At 38.0% G+C, this 23,621-nt stretch overlaps 1 protein-coding gene across 1 annotated transcript in view; it reads right to left on the bottom strand.

Annotated features, from left to right (window-relative positions):
* The window catches only part of LOC114661316 (proton-coupled amino acid transporter 1-like), an 84,261-nt gene that overhangs the window by 31,089 nt on the left and 29,551 nt on the right, over positions 1-23,621 (bottom strand). The window contains exons 4-8 of the mRNA XM_051934301.1: positions 23,334-23,429; positions 17,839-17,923; positions 14,033-14,251; positions 11,044-11,142; positions 4,812-4,978 (exon numbers count right to left, since the gene is read on the bottom strand). Coding sequence (XP_051790261.1) covers positions 4,812-4,978; positions 11,044-11,142; positions 14,033-14,251; positions 17,839-17,923; positions 23,334-23,429 — 666 coding nt within the window. The remainder of the gene's footprint in view (positions 1-4,811; positions 4,979-11,043; positions 11,143-14,032; positions 14,252-17,838; positions 17,924-23,333; positions 23,430-23,621) is intronic.

Here is a 23,621-nt window from a genome sequence, read left to right as displayed (position 1 = left end):
AATAGTTTTGCATTTACCTTTTTAGTAAAATGCGAGCTTTTAAGCTTGAGAAATCACCCCGTAAATGCACACGTTTAATTGCACATGTGTTAATATGTATGGTTACACAGTATTAAAAGACAGTGAACAACGTCAGTTACCTTTGTTCCCGCATTTGATAAAAGGCGAGCTTTTAAGCCTGAGAAATCACCCCGTAAATGCACACGTTTAATTGCACATGTGTTAATATGTATGGTTACACAGTATTAAAAGACAGTGAACAACGTCAGTTACCTTTGTTCCCGCGTTTGATAAAAGGCGAGCTTTTAAGCCTGAGAAATCACCCCGTAAATGCACACGTTTAATTGCACATGTGTTAATATGTATGCTTACACAGTATTAAAAGACACTCAAAAATTAACGTCATTTACCTTCGTTCCCACGTTTGACTCGTGCTGTTAATCTCTTCCTTGTTTTTAGTTCATGTGATTACGTAGGAGGTGTGATGACGCGATACGTGACTCCGCCTCCTCCATTAGAGTATATGGACAAAAAATATGTTCCAGTTATGACCATTACGCGTAGAATTCGAAATGAAACCTGCCTAACTTTTGTAAAGTAAGCTGTAAGGAATGAGCCTGCCAAATTTCAGCCTTCCACCTACACGGGAAGTTCGAGAATTAGTGATGAGTGAGTCAGCCAGTCAGTGAGTCAGTGAGGGCTTTGCCTTTTATTAATATGTATAGATTATATATATATATATATATATATATATATATATATATATATATATATATATATATATATATAGTGTGTGTGTGTGTGTGTGTGTGTGTGTGTGTGTATATACATATACATATATTATATATATACACACACATACCAGGTAACGCTTGTGGTTGGTCAGCAAGACGGCTTTGCATTATTTGACAGTAAAACTATTTCAACCATTCTATGATCTGCTTCTCGCAACTGAAAGAGGGCACCGTGGCGGATGTTAGCCGACTTGCTGACCAACCACAAGCGTTACCTGGTAGGTAACCACCCATACAATCAGATTGTGATTCAGACTACGAATGCCATGAATGTAATTACCCCGATCTACATGCTGTCAAATGAACGAACTACACGCCGTAGCGCAGTGTTAGGGGCTTCGCCTCTGGCTCCGAGGTTCGATTCACGAGAGGGGATGCAGTGAGTGTGTACGCCTGATGAGCCCAGAATTAGGGCGAAACATGTGTCGTGTACTCTTTGCATTATTTGACAGTAAAACTATTTCAACCATATATATATATACTAGCAAAATACCCGCGCTTCGCAGCGGAGAAGTAGTGTGTTAAACAGGTTATGAAAAAGTAAAGGAAACATTTTAAAAATAACGTAACATGATTGTCAGTGTAATTGTGTTGTCATTGTTATGAGTGTTACTGTCATATATATATATATATATATATATATATATATACTGAGGGCACCGTGGCGGATGTTAGCAGATTGCTGGCCAACCACAAGCGTTACCTGGTAGGTAACCACCCATATAATCAGATTGTGACACAGACTTCGAATGCCGTGAATGTAATTACCCCGATCTACATGCTGTCAAATAAACGAACCACACGCCGTGGTGCAACGTTAGGGGCATCGCCTCTGGCGCTGACGTCCGAGGTTCGATTCCCGAGATGGAGTGCAGTGGAGTGTGTACGCCTGATGAGCCCAGAATGAGGACGAAACACGTGTCGCGTACTCTTTGCATTTATTTGACAGTAAACTATTTCAACCATATATATATATATATATATATATATAACTAGCAAAATACCCGCGCTTCGCAGCAGCGAAGCAAGTTTATGTAAAGGAGTGAGAGAGACTTTACCACCGTTACAGCACAAACCAGGAGACTCGCATTTCCACCTATGAGCTTGACAATACTCACAGTGAACATCCATGGATCCAATGTGTACTGTTTTGTCAGATTCATAATGTATGTTTGGGTCGTACGCAAATCCACAATCGGCTTCTTTGAACCAAACCTGTTGTTTTCGTATGAGCCGCTTTTCATTATTGGGATCATACCTAGAAACAGAAGCTCTATTAACATGTGGATTTGCCTGCGAATATTTAGTGGCAGCGTCTCTATTAACTTGTGGATTTGCCTGCTAGTATTTAGCCGCAGCGTCTCTTTGAACTTGTGGATTTGCCTGCGAGTATTTGGCAGCAGCGTCACAAAGTTGTTTCCGTCTAGCTGCATCAGAAAATGTACCACAACGTCTGACACGCCTCCTTTTTACTTTTTTCTCACAGCTTGGATTGCTGCTGTCATAATCGGTTTGAGTTTCATGGTTTGTTTCAATTATGTTAGTATTTGCAGGACTTGTTGTGTTGAAGTGACATTCGGCTTCTGTCAAGCGTTGTAAGCATACAACCAGTTTCATTGATAACTTCGCATCCAGCTTTTGAGAATTGAAACATTCATAAACATCAAAGTGTCCACTACTCAAATCGTCACCTGTGAATCTAAGATGTTTAAGAGGCATTGGCGGTTGTCCAAAGGTGTAAAATATCTGGCCATTTCAGTACACTTGAAAGAGACAACCAAACAATTCAGCGGCAGCCATCAACTCACATGCAGAACCATAGGTGAAGGGCTTAAGCATTTCACTCTTATAGTGTTCCTGTGTAGTATAATTATCTCCTGTACTGTCATCAGTCCACACCTTGAACCTGTCGCAGTCATTCAATACATAAGACACAATGTTGCTCCGGATATCAAGAGTGAGCCTGATATGGCCATGCAATATGTAACACAGAGAATGGAAAAGGCAGTCGCCATCTCCGGGCATGGAAACCACTCAGTAAGTGACAGTTCTTTGATTGATGGTGATCACCTCGATAGACATGTTAATGGGGGTACGGTTGGAATGATAAAGGAAATGGGTACCTGAACAATGTTAACTAAGTCTAAAATACCTACACAATAACTATAATCATAATAAACGAACAATAAAACAGCAGAGAAGCCGTGGATTAAATAAAAAGGCTGCAGTTATCAGCAGGGAGACGTGAATACCGTGGCGAAGCAAGGAAGGGAATGAAGAGACCAGAGCGACGGACGGCCTTATATAGGCAGGCAGCCAACTATGTGGGAGGTGTGGGGATGGGGGACCCAACGTCACCTCACACGGCGACCGAGCTGCAGGCTATGGACGTATATATGTATGTAAGTAGGATTCAGTTAGCGTTGGGAACCCGTGTACCACATTTCTTGAAGATGGGCCCATAAGTAACAAAGACCCCGTAAATGCACACGTTTAATTGCACATGTGTTAATATGTATGCTTACACAGTATTAAAAGACACTCAAAAATTAACGTCATTTACCTTCGTTGCCGCGTTTGACTCGTGCTGTAAATCTCTTCCTTGTTTTTAGTTCACGTGATTACGTAGGAGGCGTGATGACGCGATACGTGACTCCGCCTCCTCCATTAGAGTATATGGACAAAAAACAGGTTCCAGTTATGACCTTTACGCGTAGAATTTTGAAATGAAACCTGACTAACTTTTGTAAGTAAGTTGTAAGGAATGAGCCTGCCAAATTTCAGCCTTCCACCTACACGGGAAGTTGGAGAATTAGTGATGAGTGAGTCAGTCAGTCAGTCAGTCAGTGAGTCAGTGAGGGCTTTGCCTTTTATTAATTAGTATAGATATATATGGAAACAAAGGTCTGTGATACGGTTTGCATATTTGCAGCTGGAGATCCACAAAAGGGAGAAGATGAATCACGTCACATAGTTTTTATTCTTGAGCTTTCAGCCCCTGCCAGGAGCCATCATCAGAGGATAATGCTTAGACATACAAGGATCAAAGGCAATATATAGCAAAATTAATTAATTTTTTTTTTTTTTTAAATCTCAACTTTTGTACTGGCTGTGTGAAGTTGCAACTTCTGGTTTCAAGGTTCTCCTTGTGCATCCTTAAGATGCATGTGTTTCATTAGGGAACTATAAGTTGCCCCCATATGAGCGAGTGTGGTGCTAGGATGGGCTCCGACTTCAACAACCTTAAAAATATTAAGTTAGGTTGATAACAGGTGAATGGATAGATCAGGATTGAGAATATACATATGCTTTTTTAGTAGTCTTTGGTCAATAACTATTACAGTATAAACAGCAGCTCTTAACAGATTTCAGTGGATATCATGCTTCACATAAAAATTTTACTAAATCTGTCTGCCATCTTCATAACAGTGACTTTTTATTCATTAACATCACTGTAGAAAGGATCTGCGTATTTACAGCAGACAGATTTTCCATGATCACCTCACATTAAGCTGCACCCTGTAAATGAGCTTTCCAAATTTACTAATGCACAAAGCAGATTCCATCCTGTCATATTTATGCTGCTCCTGCATTTGCTTAATGATTGAGATCGCATCCATTGTCCCTTTCTCTGGCAATCAAACAACATTCTACTAAATATCATGTGATCAAAGTTCATTGGTGTTATCACTCTTCCACCTTCAACGTTTGCTCCTTAAACTAGATTACCTAATAAGAGACACCATTTACTAGATCACTCATTCCTTTGTTATACTAAAATAAGCTAATTTCTTTTACACTTTCTCTTATCTGAAAACTTAGTTTCATAATTCTGTAATCTCAGCTGACTTTAACCATTCTAACAGCATTCATGTTGCCCCACTCTGCTCAACTCCTTTCAGACTTTTCAATGCTTTTGAGAACTTCCTCTTTAGAGAGCGAGCCTAAAGCTAGCCTTTTCAATCCCACATGTTATTATTATTGTTGTTGAATATAAACAAATGAAAAACAACCTACCAGCAGTTTGGCAAGTTTAAAGTAATACTTGCTCCAATGTTGTCTCCAAACTGAAGGTATCCAATTGTTCCCAGGCTGATGTAAAGTACAGTTACAATGATCATTCCCAAGAAAAGCACGGTACGAAAAGATCTTGGTTTCTGCATTTTATTTTCAAGAGGAAGCACCTAAAATAAAGAAAAAATAATATGAAACTATTACAGGTCTTTTTATGTGTGCAACAAGCTACTGGAAATGTTCTACCAGTCCATAGTAGCCAATGTAGTGCTCTACGTTATGGTCTCCTGGGAAAGCAACATGAGCTGAAAAGCAGCACAATGAAACATATCAGGAAAGCCTACACCATCACAGGACGAACCCTGGGCACTCTGGAAGCTGTTGCAGAAAAGAGGATGAAGGCAAAATTGGACACTACCATAAAAAATACTCTCCATCCCATCCAGGAGGCACCGTCTTGGAGCACTTTTAGCCACAAGCTCATTCTACCACGGTGTGCTAAGAAGTTCCTCTGGGGGTCTTTCCTGATCATTGCTATCGGGCATTTTAATGCATCCTCCCAAGGAACTTGTTCAGTTTATTTTGAAACATCATTTTGAAATATATGAACAATACAAATTTACTATTTGTTTATATTGATTTATATATCAATTTATTGACTGGCTGTATTATTTGTCCTGTGAGTATGTATTGTGAGATATGGCCGGCCATTCATCCCGGCCAATACCCCCAGGCCGCTAGATGGAGCCCTCCTTGCAACGTGGAGATGCCCCGAATTCCAGCAGGGCATCCTGGACTATGGAATTTTAATGCACAGCCCTGCTGGATAACGTCGGGGTTGCCAGGGGACGCTGCAGGGAGACACAGAGACGTTTATTTTCCATACAGCCCAGAAGTAAATCCCAGTCACATGGTTGGAAGAAATAAAGTGCTTCCGAGCTGATGAAGAAAAGGAGAAGTTTTTACCTGACCCGGAAGTGATAGAAAGTCACATGGACTGAGGGACAAAAACACTTCCAGGTCACGGACTATAAAGGACTCTGGGAAAACCCAGACGGACGAGCTGAGTTGGGAGGCAGGGTGGCTAAGCGTCTGGGAGTGGAGGATTGTTTATTTGATTATTGTGATTGTTATTATAGTATTGATTGTTTATTGAAGTATAGTGGAGGTGGAGGTGCTTTGTGCACATTTATTATTATAATAAATAACATTTTGGACTTTATCTGGTGTCTGACGGCTGGTCTGAGGGTTCAAGGGGTCAACAGTGCCTCTATTTGTCACAGTATTCTTGTTTATATGATTCTGCTGCTGTATGCATGTGAACTTCCCCTTGGGATAAAATTTATCTACTTAAAAAACTTTGTAAATTAAGTGATCATTTAATAAATTAATCTAAGCATTATGCAACCACCTATTTATATATTTCAAATTTGCAGCTATTAAACTCTTAAGCTATTAAGCTATATAAGCTATTAAACTCTTATAAAAATTTACAAATTTCCTCATGTCAGATCGGAATTACAGTCCCACAATCTGAAAAATAAGTCTATCCAGATCATCCCAACTAACTGCTAAACCATACAAACACACACACAACTGGTCAAAATGTTCAGAACAGTTCAGTTTTTCCAGTTTTTCTTCAGATTTAAATCAGGTGAAATGCAATGAATGACCTTCATTGATGAAAAAGTAAACAGTAAACTGTCAGACATTTAAATTTAAAGTTTAGGTTAGCAAAAACTGAAAAAAAGAACTTTCAAAATATTACAAAATAGCCGTCCCCTGCGGCTCCACCCACGTAGTAGTGAAACAAGACAGTGAGGAGGGCCCTGCTAGCTAAGCGGAAGTAAGGTACTGCCCAAGGCTGACACGTGAGTGAGGAGGGCCCCACCCCCCTCAGATTCGCACAAATAAATTGGTACCGCAAGTGAACAATGATACATAGCGCAATGAGAGAAGTCGCAAATTCAACTGGAATGTTCAAGCAAATTATAGAAAAAAAAACTTAATCTAAATCTTAAGTAGTTCTCTCATGAAAAGTGGACAGACATACAGACAGACAGACGGACAGATTTTATACATATAGAGATGGGCCTTTGTCAGGTGAAGATGTTCTGCAGCAATTAAAGCAAATTAAGCCTTTCAAGTTGAAGAAAACTATTTGCACAGGTGTCCCAGCTTCGGTAGATTACTTAGAAACTCTGTCTGTCTTAAAATAGAGTTGGAAAAGAATGTGTTACTACACTATCTCAAGTACTACTTGTACAATATTACATTGTAGTACGTTGTACGTTTCAGTTATAATGTTAAGAAAACAGCAATTTAACAAATGAAATGAATCAGAGCATTATTACTCTTAGAGGTGTAGGCCTTTCATTTAGAAAAAATTGCAAAAAAGAAAAATGATCAGCGTGTCAGGGAGTATGGTATCCTACACAATCTAAACTCTGACAGAAAGAAACCTGGCAGACCCAGAGTCACAACCCAATCATAAGACAAGTTGCTGAGGGTCACCAGCTTGTGTGATAAGTGTCTCACAGCACAACAGCTTCAAGCACCACTTAACAGTGGTTAAAAAAGCAAGTCTCAGTTTCTACTGTGAAGCGGAGACTTTGTCCTACAGGTTTGACAGGGCGAGTAACAGCAAGAAAGCCATTCCTTAAAAGGTCAGAACAGGGCCTTGTAATACCAGCTGTGGACTATTGCTTACTAGAAGAAACTTTTATGTACAGATGAATCAAAATTTGAAACCTTTGGTTCATCAAGCAGGGTGTTTGTATTCCGTCAAGTTGGTGAAAGGATGGTTCTTCAGTGTGCGACACCAACTGTCAAACATGCAGGAGGAAGTGGGATGGTCTAGGCTTCATTTGCTGGAGGCAGAGTTGTGACTGGAATTCTGAATCAAAAGGTTTACTACAGTTTGGCTATTATATCAGCAAAAAATGACAAATTTGATTAATTAAAAGTCTGTACAATTAATGATTCCTTCATGTATTGTTTGTGTTCTATGATTTAATTTCATAGAAAAAAATATATATATCGCTCATTCATCGAAAGGGTTCTCTCCAAACCAACGCCGATGCTCTCTCTCTCTCGCTCACGACCTCTCAGTGTAGGACGCCCTACCCGACGGGTCTAGGGGGGGTCCTGTCACACACACGTGTTTAGGGGACAACCAAAGGGCCTGAATAAATGTAGTTCCGCGCTGGACCAGGAGGTGGAGAACTGAGCTAATTCTCTCTTTCAATTCCTTGCATACCATTCTCGGGAAATCCCGCCCTGTTCTGGGGTAGCCAACGACGTCACTTTCGGTCCCGGGCCTGATGACATCACTTCCTTTGCAGGGGTTTAAAAAGCCTCCATCTTAAGAGGATAGTCAGTTCTGTTTTGGACTCAATCGTGTGAACATGTCTTAGCTTTTGAACAGATTTTGCAGCCAGGAAATATTTTATGGGTGGCTGCCCCAAACCTTTCCATAACGTCTCCTGGTCATACTTGTTACTATATATATATATATATATATATATATATATATATATATATATATATATATATATATATATATATATATATATATATATATACACACACACACACATATATACAGTGGAACCTCGGGTCACGACCGTAATTCGTTCCAAAACTCTGATCGTAACCTCATTTGGTCGTAATTTCCCCCATAGGATTGTATGTAAATATAATTAATCCGTTCCAGACCGAACTGTATGTAAATATATATATATATTTTTTTAAAGATTTTTAAACACAAATATAGTTAATCATACCATGGAATGCACAACGTAATAGTAAACTAAATGTAAAAACATTGAATAACACTGAAAAAACCTTGAACAACAGAGAAAACTAACATTGCGAGAGTTCGCGCTATAGCGCTACGAACCGCTCACTAAAAACACTTTTTTTTTTTTTTATGAGTTTTAAGCACAGGGAAAAATGTGAACATTTGAAAAATCCGTAATTTAATAAACAACCACGAAAAGTAACATTGCAACAATGCACGCTACGAACCGATCGCTGTAAACAGAAGTGAAGTGGAGGTTAAAATCCAATAGAAAAAAGTCTTCATTAAATACAACGAGGTTAAAACAATGCTCGAATAAGTCTCTTTAAAAACAAGCCTGGTGCATTCTTTAACTGCCTTCTTGGCCTTATGCGGCCAGCCCTCTTTCTCTCTCTCTCTCTCACTCACTCGTGCCCCCTGCACAGGGAATGCACAGGGAGAGACTGAACACGTGCGGAAATCATCAGTGCGCACAAACTGAACGGGAAACTGGCTTGTTCGTATACCGAGTGTGTGGTCGTGAACAGATGCAAAAGGTTTGGCGAAATTTTTGGTCGTAACCCGATTTGTACGTTCAGAGAAGTTCGTGAACCGAGGTTCCACTGTATATTATATTATATTATAATATATATATTGTGATATATGGCTGGCAGTTCATCCCAGCCAATACCCCCAAGCTGCCAGATGGAACCCTCCCTGCAACATGGAGGTGCCCTGAATTCCAGCAGGGCATCATGGACCTTGGAGTTTTAATTCACTGCCCTACTGGATACCATGGGGGCTAACCCGGAAGTACTTCCCAGTCATGGAGACAGAGGAAATGACGTACTTCCGGGATGAAGAAAAGAAGGAGTTTTCATCTGACCCGGAAGTGCTGGGAAATCACACGGACGTAGGGAATGAAGCAATTCTGGGTCTAGAGATATAAAAGGACTGTGGGAAACCCCAGCAAGTTGAGGCGAGTTGGGAGGAAGGGTGACTGAGCTGATGGGAATTGGAGGATTAGGAATTGTGTTATTGATTATTAATTATTACTGAGTATTGTGGAGTGTGGGTGCTTTGTGAAAATTATTATTATAATAAATTTTAAAATTTGGACTTTTACCTGGTGTCTGACGTGTGGTCTGAGGGTTCAAGGGGACGACAGCGCCCCTATCTGTCACAATATATATATATATTATATACTGTATATATGGGAAGCAGCCCAGACACAGACATACGGACATCATTTAAAAGTCCAACACACATTCATTTAATTATTAAAGTGCACAAACCCAGTGCCACAGCACTAACCACCCCACAAGTCCAGGCCTCTTTCCACACTGCCTTTCCTCTCTTCAGGCCGCCTCTTTCCTCTCCCAGACCTCGTCCTCTTCCACCTGACTCCAGCCCTGAATGAAGGGAGGCGGCCCCTTTTATTATCCCCTGGATGTGCTCCAGGTGTGCTCCGGCAATCTTCCACCAACATGCCCCAGTGTGGCGGAAGTGCCGGCTGTATCCCCGGAAGCATTCCGGGTGTCCCTGCTCCTCTTCCTCCCAGCACTTCCTGGTGTGGCGGAAGTGCTGAGGTCCAGGGCTGCCAAGGCATCTGAGTGCCCCCTGGTGGTGACCACGGGCCCCTACAGGGTTGAGCTGCAAAGCTCTGCACCTGTGGCCCCCAAAGCAACCAGGGCGGTCACCCCCTCGTGGTCTGGAGGAGGCGTGAGCCCACCTCCGTCCTGGCTGGAGGTGGTACAATACACACATACATACATACGCACACATACATTCATACATATATACATACATACATACATACACACACACATATATACAGATACATTCTGTATATGCAGTATACCAAAAAAAAAAAACAACATGTATATAAACCAAGAAACTGGAAAAGGACTACTGAACAAGGCCCAACAGGAGAATACATTATTTTTCTGAAACCAGCATGCATGTTTTTAGCATTTTCCTTCAATTTTGCCTTGTTTGTTAGCTTACCTTGATACTAATCTTTGTCATACATTTATTTTAAGATTAGAAACTTTAAATTGAACCCTATAACTATTTTAACTATCATCCTAATGATTTCAAGCCTATCAGAGACTGAAGTAATCACTAAAGTGGGATTTCAGGACCAAAGACAACTGAAGATGCATTTGAATTATTCAAAAATGTCCTCATTATTAAGGGAGCCAGGGTGCTGTACTGGTTAAAGTTTTGGACTTCAATCCTGAGGTTGGGGTTTAAAACCTACTACTATGAGCAAGTTCATTTCATCTGCCTGTGCTCCAACTGGAAAACTAAAAGAAAATTGAACAATTGTGTCTCAAATGCTGTAAGTGACCTTGGAGAAAGCCCTCAGCCAAATACTAAATAAAAAAAAAAAACCCAACAGCAGGACATAAAAATATTTCTCAAAGAGACAAAACAAATTTGGTAACTTACCACGCCAATTCCTTCAAAAGCAAATATTGCTGTACCAAAAAAGAGAGGGTAGGTCTTAAAACTTGCTTCATATGGGAGTGTGACAGGATAATGGATTCCCTAAGTAAAATATCAAAAATAATTTTTATTGTTAAGGCATGTTTGAAAGACTAAACAGAAGCAGCATACCATTTCTGTATTTGTTTCATTTTGCTGTTCATTTCTTCCCCTACTTGTATACAATAAAAACCTGCTAAGAATTTTTTTTTTTTTTTTTTAAAGTAATCAGTTTGGAGCAATTTTGTTGTGGTAACATTGTAAAAAGTAATTTCGTACACTAAGCCATATTACTTTAAATTTAAATACCAAAAAAAACGAGCCTCTCCCAGAGTGTTAATAAGATATTTCTTGTGTGTCTTTTAGTCCTCACATACACTGTATACCTAATAATCATTAAGAGCATTTCAAAGGACACAGAACTGAAAAGGTAAATGAATTTTCTTTGTAAAATATATTTCTTAGTTTATTTTCTGCATTGCACTGAGAAGGGGAAAAAAACTAGTAATTAAAAAAAACTAGTAATTATTAATACTCATTTTCCTGGTTTAGTGGGAAAAATAGGTACAGTGAACCTCTGCTTCAAAGTTTCCACTCTATTGTATGTTAACTCTGTATATTTTTGCTAATAACTGAAATGTGCTGTATTTTATGCACTTTGATGTTTGTAAATTGTGAAATGTGCCTGCCACATCATCATAATAAACTATCACACATCTATGATTCAAGAAAAAAATACTTGATGAATCTTTAAAAAAAAAAAAAAAAAAATCATAGTTAACCATACTTCTAAATTATAAATGTTGATAAAGGCTACATTGGTTTGAAACAATTATTTTCAAGAAAACAAAAATATGGAAAGAACAAAAGATCACAATAAATGTCCTATACTCTATTAAAAAATACCCAAAAGCACACACTGAAGTTCCCAGAGTATGAGACGTTCCTATTTATGTTTCCATTGACAGATCCAACAGCAATATTACTCTGATGCTAAGGATTTACGCTGTTATCTGGAATGCTGCTGGTTCAAATCACATTACTGCCAGAAGGATCCTACTTTGTTGGACACTTGAGCAAGGCCCTTAAACTTAAAAATGCTCCAGGGGCACTGTACAATGGCTGACTCTATGCTCTAACCTCAAAAGTTCATGTGAAAATACAATTTCCCCTTAGGGATTAATAGTGTCTTTACATTGTAAATAGGATTCTCTAATTGCACTATTTTTATTCTACAAATAAATAGCAGAAATATCATTTACATGTCTAAAAATTATTCACCCTCTCACATAAATATGTTAGACATAAAAAAAAAAAAAAAAAAAAAAAAATAACTAAACAAATCCAGAAAAGAGCAACATTTTTTAAGCAAGGACCAGAAAATATACCTAAAAATAGTATTACAATATATAAAATAAAAAGTTACATTTAAAATTGTTTTTACTGGTCTAAACACAATAACAAAATGTCAATGCTCACTATATGCGTAAAACTTATATTAATGTCTAATCATGTTTCAGTTAAACTCTTTTTTTGTGGACTGTTCTTGAATGAAGATTAATATTGCCTTTATGTTGTATGTTTGTTTGTATTGATGTTTTATTTGAATAAGCTTTGTCAAGCTCATATTGCTATGGTAATGAAGTTACTTAACTTATTTGTATATACATACAGTACAAGCTATGAAGCACAGTCAGAAATATAACAGAACTTTTCTGAAGCTGATTACTCTTCATTTTTCATTCATGAGAAAAATCAAAGTTGAGATGAAAAGGCAAAAGATGGAGAATTACATTGAAAAAAAATGTTGCTAAAAGAAAGCAATTTCTCCACAATTTGAGAAAGCTATTTTTTTTAAATGAGAAGTGTCTGAGGGGCATTATTTATGAATAAAAAAAACCAATGACAGCTAAAGTGTTACATTGCTGGAAATGATGTTTATCCATTCATTTATTGATTTTATAGAAAATTATGAATGGAAACTCAGTGTACCTATCAGCAGGTAGGAATCAACTCTGAAAGTCACTTGCTTTTATTACGTTAATTTATAGGCACCAAACAATACGCACTGCTTTACCATTTATGTTAAGCAAAGGAAAGGTTTTCAATCTAGCAGAACTCTTTTTTGTATCAACAAGCTTTATGAAAATAAAGGCCAGGTCCAAAAATTAGTGTTCAGATGCAGAACTTGGGGAAAAAAGAATTAGAGCTCATCTTTTCTCTGCTTTATTATTAGTCAAATAATAAAAAGAATATGCACTTTGTACTTAAGGCAGACAACTTTGCCATCTTTTGGATGCCTAAGATATTATAGAGAATCTAGTATACAGTATATGGTTAGATTTTCATTTTTCATTGTTTAATGTTTTCAAGCAGGAAAAGACTATAGACCTTAAAAATGAGAAATGTTGGTAATTTTGAGTTGGTGAGGTATTGGGGTGTTAATCAGTTTAAAATTATACATTTGTGCATACTTGTTTCCATGTGATACAAAAAATAATGTGTGTTAATTACAATTGCGTGATAACTTCCTGCTTAGAGAGGCTTGACTGGGTTATAATCCGAGGCTTAATTGAAATTTACAATTGAAATCAAAACACCCTTATCATCACATTCTAGTCCAGTAGTGCAAAAGTGAGACTTGCCTGTTCAAAATGTATATTGTACAGGGCATGACTTTTCACACAGATAAATCTAACACACTAACTACTACAAATCAGTCAATGATGGAGGTCCTTCCAGGTGTGGCCCAAAGATCAAAAGTTTTAACTATAGAAAATTAAACACTGGAAGCTGACTACATATTTTTTAATGTTGGAATTATTGTTAATTTGTTAAACTCGATAAACTCTACACCTTTAATGCAGATAAGCCTCTATGACTGATTACAAGAGATATAGATCTTTTAAATTTTAATTGTTGAAACTTAAATTGTAAAAGCATCTATACTTACCCTTACAATATACTGATAAATCATGATAAGGCTGATGAGCATGGCAACATTAGCTGCCAGAGACCATGGAGCCAAGTATTTAAGGTTTCGAATGAATACTAGTAAAGTTATGAATGGTAAAAAGCACAGCATGTAAAGTCGAGAATCAAAAGTTGGGGAGAGCACCACAGTTTCATTATAGTTGCAGTTTGTCGTTGTTCCATTTGCTGCTTGAACTACCTAAAAAAAATTAAAAAGAGGTATTTTACAATTAAATAGTCTGAATTTGAAAAAAAAATATTGTGTGTATATTTCATGTTATACAGATGATGTTCTGTAATCTGGTAGCCTTTCATTTAAACATTTGCCTAGCCCTGAAGAGATGGTGGTTGTTAGGCAATTTTAACTGAGAAATTGTGTGCAAGCCAATACAGAACCTAATCTATTTTCTTACTCTTATTAACATATGTCTGAAAAGCATTACCACCCCATTAATTTATTCTTAAGTGGAGCCTAGGTTCAGGTTCAGGTTGGGGAGCATGCACTGGTACAGTGCGTTGCCACACCCACCACACAATAAAACACCTCGGGATCATGGTTGACAATCCCCCAGGCAGACAAGCAGTTCAGTCCCGGCTTCCGAAAATGACCATCTATCTGCCACAGCCAGGTGTTACACTGGCGTCACCTTAGCCTGGTCTAGCCACTCCGGTCCTCAATAATGGAGGATCCTGCAAGCTGGATCACCCTCGGGGAATCGTGCCACATGGCCGTAGTGTCTTAACTGGCGCTCACTCACAATGCAGGTGATGTACGTCATTCAGGACTCTGTGAGCAACTGCTCATTTGACACAAAGTCAAACCAGCACTACCCACAGGATTCTCTGAAGAGACACAGTACCGAAGGAGTCCAGTCTTCGTTTCAAGTCACTGGATAGTGTCCATGTCTCATAATCATATAGCAAGACAGGAAGCACCAGGACTGTAAAGATTTGGACCTTTGTTCTTTTGCATAGATATTGGGAGAGCCACACACTCCTTTTCAGTGACCTCATGACTCCCCCCATGCTCTCCCAATCCATCTACTGACTTCAGTGGAGCCTATACTTGTTTTAAAAAAAAAAGTAATAATAAAAAGTTTTAATATTGTAAACGTTTTATATTGTAACCGTGTCAACAACTTGTTAAACTGGATAAGCAAGTTGGAAAATAGATGGAAGAAAGAATGGAGAGATAAATAATGGAACAATCATTTAGTGTTATTTTTTATTAATATTAGATTACATAAACTTTAAATATTCCTAAGGGGAAATTTACATGCATACAGCAGCAGAAACACAAAAAATAAATATATAGACTCACAGGTCAAATAATACAATTAATCATTTAATGACATAAAAATAGACATATAGATAGAGAGACAGATATTGTGCAGAAACCGGAAAATTAACTTAAAAAGTGTACAAGCATTTAGTGTGGGACATCGGGAGGAAACAATAAATTGCATGATAGCAGCAGGCAGAAAAGATCTGTTGAGGCGAGTCTTAGCACACCACAGAGGAATAAGCCTGTGGCTAAAAGTACTCTGAAACAGTGCCTCTTGGAGGAGGTGGATTAAAAGCATACCCTGGATTTTTTTCCCCTGCACTTTTTTGCAAATTAAAACTAAAACCACGGACTCTTACAAGTTTATTGCTATGAGCATTACAACCGTCAAATGAGTTTTGGATAAAAGCATAAATATATTGGAAGACACACAGATGGTTAGAGATAAAGTAACTCAGAGACTCAGACATTAAGTAACTGATTAGACAGTAAGGGGAACTGACCACTTTTTCATTCTTTTCTTTGACTAGCTGATTCATTTATAATTTTTCATATGAATAAGTGCATAAATGCTACTTGATCAGAAAACTTGAAGTATGCCCTGTCCGTTAGTAGCGTAGCAAATAATTAAAAGGATTTTTGGATTTTTTTTTTTAAATAATTGAACTGGGATCTCTGTTGCTTGTTGTTTTCTCTGTCTTTCCCTTTAACACAACACCTCACACTGCTTTTACAAAGTGATTAAGTGTAAGTCCTTTAAACCAGCAAAAACTTCACCAACTGGGAGAATAACTGAATTTCAGGTAGGCCGATTGGTGTTTTGTGGTGGTGTTTCTCTTCTATTCTTTTTCCGGTTTTCTGTGGTGGCGATTTGAACCATCTCCACCTAATGAAACCACCGTGATGTCCCTACATTGGTGGATTAAAGGCCAGAAGTCCACATGACCGTCATCATCAGGTTCTTCCATGGGAACCCTGAATACAATGAGGACTGATTGTGAAGTCATTTATGTTAGGTAGAATGCCTAGAGGGGGCTGGGTAGCTTCATGACCTAGGAAACCCTGCAGATTTTTTTTTTTCTCCAGCCATCTGGAGTTTTTTTTGTTTTTTCTGTCCTCCCTGGTCATCAGACCTTACTCTTATGTTAACTCTATGTTAATTAGTGTTCCCTAATTCTGTTTTCTTACTTATTTTTTCTCTTTCTTCATTATGTAAAGCACTTTGAGCTACATCATTTGTATGAAAATGTGCTATATAAATAAATGTTGTTGTTGTCGTGTTTAATAAAAATAAAGTTTATAATGGTGCTGCATGTTTGTTGGAAAACAAGATTAAGAATTTTGTTGAATTCTGTACATGATAAACTACTATTACTGTACATGCATTTTTTACAACTGGAGCACAGGTAAGTTCATTGACTTCGTCAGAGTTACATGTAGCATTTGGAAGCTTGAACTGAATTACCAGCCTTAAGATTTAAAGTCCAGCTGTATTGTCATTAGGTAGCAATCTCAAAATATGAATACAGTGCCATTCAAAAAATACAACAATAATGCAATTTGAACAAAGAATCTGCCTTTACAAACTTACACTGCAACAATAACGAGCATTTAATATGTTTTTCTTTTGCTTGTGTGTAATTTGGTTTTATTTCAGGTACTATACAGCATTTTCTTCTCTGTAGATCACATCACACTTCATACACAAAAAATAGGTAGTAATCTGAGCTTTTTTTTTTTTTTTTTTTTTTTTAATATCTATGTAATTAAAAGGTGGTTGCTATATTAGCAAGCACATTCCAGGAAACCTTCTTTTGTAGATGTGGCAGCAAGACACCATATTAGAAAGACTTTTATTTATTATATTTAAGATGTGTCAGAAAAGCTAGTGCTATTACAAAAATCCTTGGAAGTAAGTTTGATTTATATAAAATGAATTATACATTAAACATTGATGCATCATATTGCAAACTGCATGCCGGTCATGGTAATAGGTTTTGCCTTATGCTCTTTTATTATAGCTAGCTTTCATTTAATATATTTTCTTTATTTTTTATCATTTAAAACAAGAACATATATTTTCAAATTATAATTTATTGTCACCATAGACTGGAGTTGTATTTTGAGTAATGGGGAGTCAGTGCATAACCCAGTTGCAATGGCCATAAGATAGGAAGCAGCCCTTGACTTGGTGCCAGTCAAACACAGGATCCAAGTACGCATTCACTTATGTGGAGCCAAATTAAAAATATCAAATTAATGTCTTCAATATTACATGATAACCATGATAACCAATATACTATCATCAGCAATCAACCTATCCAATATGTCATTGAGGTTGTGGAAAAAAAAAACATTCACAATCCATCTACCTAATCTGCTTTGTCCTGAACAGGGTTTGCGGGGAAGTTGGCCGCCTATCCCAGTAAGCATACACAACAACACCACACACATTTTTGCAAACAAGAATGGAATTTATCTATTTTCTTTAGGCATCTTACCTGTTTAACATTGTCCGTAAGAAATACAAAATAAACACAGCAAAATCCCAACTGAGTGATAATTAAGAAAAGGTCAACAATCCATCTATGAAGAAAAGCAGAAAAAAAAGGATTAGTTTACACATATAGAAATATCTTTCTTTCATATATCATTCAGGCAAAATTTAAAGTGTGCCCTACTTAATACTTATATCACTATCATCTAAATATGCATTAACAGCTTCAATGGAAAATGCCAAACCAGTGAATTCTAGCTCATCTAAACTACTTGCATGAATTCTGACATTGGGTATACAGGGTCACATTTAGGAATGGGTGATATCACTATTTTTGATATTGTTACCTATACAAGTATGTTATGTCTCAGATGAGTATTTTTTAAAGGGCACAGGAATTTGTTTTCAAATGATAGTGTTTTAGAATTGCTAATATTAATGCATCAATCTGATTTTAAATTAAATAATATCACAACACAGTATGATTAAACACACAGGTCACCAACAACAAATAACAAAATTATTATAAAATATATACCAATATAATGAACATGTCATGTCTTTTTCTAACCCACTTTTTTGGTTTGCCGGAGCCTATCCCAGCTACCATAGGGCACAAGGCAGGCGCAAACCATGGACAGGGCACTTATCCATTGCAGGGCGGACACACCAAACAAATGCCAAGGCCAAATTAGCTTTGCCAATTCACCTAACCTGCATGTCTTTGGACTGTGGGAGGAAACTTACATAGACACTGGGAGAACATCCAAACTCCACACAGGGAGGGTCCTGGTCAAAAACCTCTGTCTCCTTAGTGTGAGGTAGCAGCATTACCACTACACTATCATGCTGCACAGAATGAACATACAAACGTAATAAAGATAATATGAACTTTTACATTTTCATAAAAATTTGGTTATTGGTTTAATACATGTAAAACAGGCGATCACTTCACCAAAGTACTTAAACCGATCCCCTTAGGACACTAACATTTACAAAAAAATAATATTCCTACATTTTCATTTTCTATTATATTGTGCCCTTCGGTTTTATCAAGAAAGATTTTGCCATATTAACTTTACATTTAGTTATTTTTTCTAAATACAAATTTGAAATTTAACATTGACATTTTTACACTTTATCCTATTTCGCTTCTGCAGGTGCAAGGCAGGAACAATCCCTAGACAGGGCAAGAGCCCATCACAGGGGTAACACACACATACACACATACACGCATACACACACACACACACACGCACACACACACACACACACACACACACACACACACACATATCAGGGGCCAATCCAACTAACCTGCATGTCTTTGGACTGTAGGAGGAGACAGGAACACAATACAAGTTTAACAATACAAAAGTAAGTAGAAAAACAATATTTTATTACACTAGTTGCTGCTACTAATGCGATTAAAAGTACTTTTAAATCCACTAAACATGCAAACTAATTATTTTTAGTAACATTTACTAAGGCAGTTATTTTTCGGAAAGAAAAAACTTACTTTCAGCAAAAGTTATCATCTTCAAATTAGGCATAGGTATAATTAGGCATTTTGCCTAGTGTTCAAGACTATACATTCTTATTTAAGTATAATGGCTATACTGTACCCTTCATTTTAATCATCAGAAAAACCAAAATGGACAGAACCGGTGACAAAATGCTGAGACAGTGATGCTTTACACTATTATGTGTCCTCCATTAGACTAACAGGCTTTACATTTCATCAGTATTAATGAGCGGCAAATGACAAAATATTAAACTCAACCAAAATGACTTCAGTAAACTCCCGTCTACACAAACCTGCTAGTAGCAGTTACCTGGATAACGTTTCGTGCCTCTTTGAAAACTGTCCTGTTTCTCTGTTAGTCAGCATGTGTGCTTTTTAAATGTTTAAATTGGCGGTTTGTTTTGCCAGTGCCTGTTCACTCTTGTCACAAATATTGCATCTATAAAAAGTAGCAGCATACATCGCTATGCTTTCGGTCTGCCATTGACATACACAGTCTCTGCTTGCGCAAGGGGAGTGGGTGCATGGTGTTCTTAGGTCACAGTGCATCTGCTCATTTCTGTATGCAAGAGCAAAAAGTGCATTAGTACATTCCATGCCTTTGCAAGAACCTTGCTACCGTACCTTACAGAAAAAAATAGTTTTATAGATATTTTTCAATGGTACTCGATACAAAATGAGTACAGTTTGAGAATCAAAGCATCGATTACTATGGTATCAATCTGCCTATCTTTAGTCACAACTCATTGGACATTTGAAATATTTCTTACAATGAGACCTGAAATTTGTACTAAAAACAGAAACACAAAATATTTTTTCCACTTGGATTAACAATTTTTATTGGCCAAGCAAATAAAATCAGCAACAACAGCTTTGATGTTTGGGTTCCACTTAATGGTCCTACAGGTTTGTGAAGATTATGCAACTTGCAGTAACAAATATTCATGTAATTGGCCAAGTCCTAGTAAAGAACTCTTAAGGATGACACTTTTTTTTTATATTTAGTCAGTGGATATGGAGGTGGTGCAGTGCTATAAGTAATTGAAGGTCCACAACAATGACAGGCTGGAATAGTCTTGTAACACAGATGAACTATATAAGAAAGGTCAGAGCAGAGTCTTTATTAGGAGACTGCATTCCTTCAATGCGAGTGGTGGCATCCTTTACATGTTTTAATAACTCTGTGATGGCCAGTGTGATTTTCAAGGCTATGGTGTTCTGTGCCAGGAAACATCACTTCAAGAGAAGCCCATCAAATCAACAGACTATTTAAGATGGCAGGATTAATTATGGAACAGACTCTCAACCCGGTAGGCAGTAGAAGAGGAGAGAATGAAGATTAAGCTGATGGTAATTATGAACATTGCTGCATTCTCGCTCGGACATACGGGCCAGATAAGATGGGTGTCTGCACCTCCTGATCGATGTTTCTTCGGGCTGTGAGGTCCGAATAGGATAAGCCGGAGAGGTGTCAGTTTTAAAGGAAGGCACCAGGGCTTGTGCATTTTAAATGTGTTTCCTGCCAGATGGTTTTAACTTCATTTTAATGGTTCTATTTATTGGATTTTAACCTCCACTGTGCACTTTATTTTATGGATTTATTTATTGACATTTTGAAACATTGAACTTTTGGACACCTTGTTTTTGTGAATTGTTTTTAATAAAATCACTTTTTTCACCATCCCCTTGCTTGGTGTTTGTCCTCATCTGTTCAGCTCATCCCGGTCATGGCTATCCATGGTGTCAGGTTCAAGAGGGTCCCAGAAACAAAGAGGGAGCATGGAGCCAACCCACATAGTCACATGCCAGTCAGCAAGGATCCTGCTATCAGAAGTTCTTAGGATTGGATATGTTGGTACAATACAGATAGTAGTACAGATAAGAGGTTAAAGGTAAAAGGTATTTAGTATGTGTTGACATTACTTCCTAGCCACCATGAAGAAAAGTACCTAAAAGGTGATCACCATGTTAGGCGATGTGACAGCACAATAAAACAGCTTTATTTCCAGTCTTTTCTGTTATTCATTTTTGCTAATAAATACTTCCCTGGTTTAAACTTCTATACTTTTTCTGAACATCTTGAGCAACTGAGGTAATAAAGTAATACAACATACCTAGTGTGGGCAGAATGCTATTTCTCTCCCATGAACTTAGTGGTTGAGGAGAAACAAGTCCAATAGTGAGCAGCATAGAAAGGAGTAACATGCCATTGCTAAATGGTAATAAATAAGGTGTATCTGCCTTTTGTGCCTTGGGGACACCATTCTGGTCTCCTCAAGCCAAAGGTAGTGAGTCCATACGTGGAGTACTGATAAGTGACAGACTGTGCCGGCATCATTCATAATCAGTTTTTAAATGTTTGTGTGTGTGTGTGTGATGCTTAGAGTGCATGAGAATAGGCCAACCTATAATGAATCTAGTGAGCCCCACTCACTGCACAATAACACAACTACAAAAAGATGAATTAACATTTAAATTCAGACCAGTAATTTCCATAAGGAACAAACTAAACTCACTACATTGTTTGATGTTTTTAACAATGTGGATTACCCATTAGCAGTGATGGCTTTTATTTTCACTCTGCAGAATTAACGTAAGTGTGTAAGTGGTGTTATAGCATTTAGAACGCAGATTTAGAACCCCGGGCGGCACGGTGGCGCAGTGGGTAGTGCTGCTGCCTCGCAGTTGGGAGATCTGGGGACCTGGGTTCACTTCCCGGGTCCTCCCTGCATGGAGTTTGCATGTTCTCCCCGTGTCTGCGTGGGTTTCCTCCGGGCGCACCGGTTTCCTCCCACAGTCCGAAGACATGCAGGTTAGGTGGATTGGCGGTTCTAAATTGGCCCTAGTGTGTGCTTGGTGTGTGGGTGTGTTTGTGTGTGTCCTGTGGTGGGTTGGCACCCTGCCCAGGATTGGTTCCCTGCCTTGTGCCCTGTGTTGGCTGGGATTGGCTCCAGCAGACCCCCGTGACCCTGTGTTCGGATTCAGCGGGTTGGAAAATGGATGGATGGATTTAGAACCCCTCAGAAGATTTAAGGCTTTAATGTTGAGTGCAAGGCAGTTTAAAATTAAAACTTAACCACCTAGCAATGCCCTGAGAGAAAATAAAATGTGCCATTAAGTTACAAGCAACTTGCCACTGTTATTTATAGCAGAAAAATTACTGGTCATTTATTTTTTAGTTTACAGCACATTTTGAAAAACATACAATGAATGACCTTACATGTAACCAATTTATCAATAACACATGATACATTAAATATGGTATTTCACAATAAATTATAGATCACCACTGCACTTAGTGGGTTGCAAAATGGTGCAAAATGTAAATGGTGATGACAAAACATTATCCTTATGAAAATTTTATTCAAATTATTTAATAGGATCATAATTTAAGCACGGGCGGCACGGTGGCGCAGTGGGTAGCGCTGCTGCCTCGCAATTGGGAGAGCTGGGGACCTGGGTTCGCTTCCCGGGTCCTCCCTGCGTGGAGTTTGCATGTTCTCCCCGTGTCTGCGTGGGTTTCCTCCGGGCGCTCCGGTTTCCTCCCACAGTCCAAAGACATGCAGGTTAGGTGGATTGGCGATTCTAAATTGGCCGTAGTGTGTGCTTGGTGTTTGTGCGTGTCCTGTTGTGGGTTGGCACCCTGCCCAGGATTGGTTCCTGCCTTGTGCCCTGTGTTGGCTGGGATTGGCTCCAGCAGACCCCCGTGACCCTGTGTTTGGATTCAGCGGGTTGGAAAATGGATGGATGGATGGATGGATAATTTAAGCACTGCAATATGAAAGTAATGGATTTGGCAACTTAGAAAACACTTCATAATCAGATCCTTACTAAGTCATGCTTTTTATTTAATTATGTGTACAAGAACCTTGGGTAAAACTGCTAAAACAACATTATACAACCTAACAATTACTAACTTTGTCCTCTTTCGATAGCATATGAAGTATAATACAAATGAATTAAGAGTCTGCTACCTTCCCCAAATGGAGTGTCTCCTTAAAAAAGGAATAGGTCCAACCTCCAATCCATATTGCATTGCATCCCCATAATCCATAAATGGCTTTCTCATCCTTGAAATTCAAAATAAATGAAACATTAATTAAGGCAAATAAATATTATCTTTAATACAATATAAAATATTTAACATGCTTTAATAGAATTTATAAAATGTTTACAAAAACAAAATATTACGGCTAATATTTTCATTTTATTTATGATACTTCCAGTTTTAATGTTAAAAATGAAAAATAATTTTACAGATT

Source organism: Erpetoichthys calabaricus, chromosome 11 (genome assembly GCF_900747795.2).
Source record: "Erpetoichthys calabaricus chromosome 11, fErpCal1.3, whole genome shotgun sequence".
Classification (NCBI taxonomy): domain Eukaryota; kingdom Metazoa; phylum Chordata; class Cladistia; order Polypteriformes; family Polypteridae; genus Erpetoichthys; species Erpetoichthys calabaricus.
The sequence above is the reverse complement of the archived record's forward strand: the minus strand, read 5'-3'. Positions and strand labels throughout refer to the sequence as shown.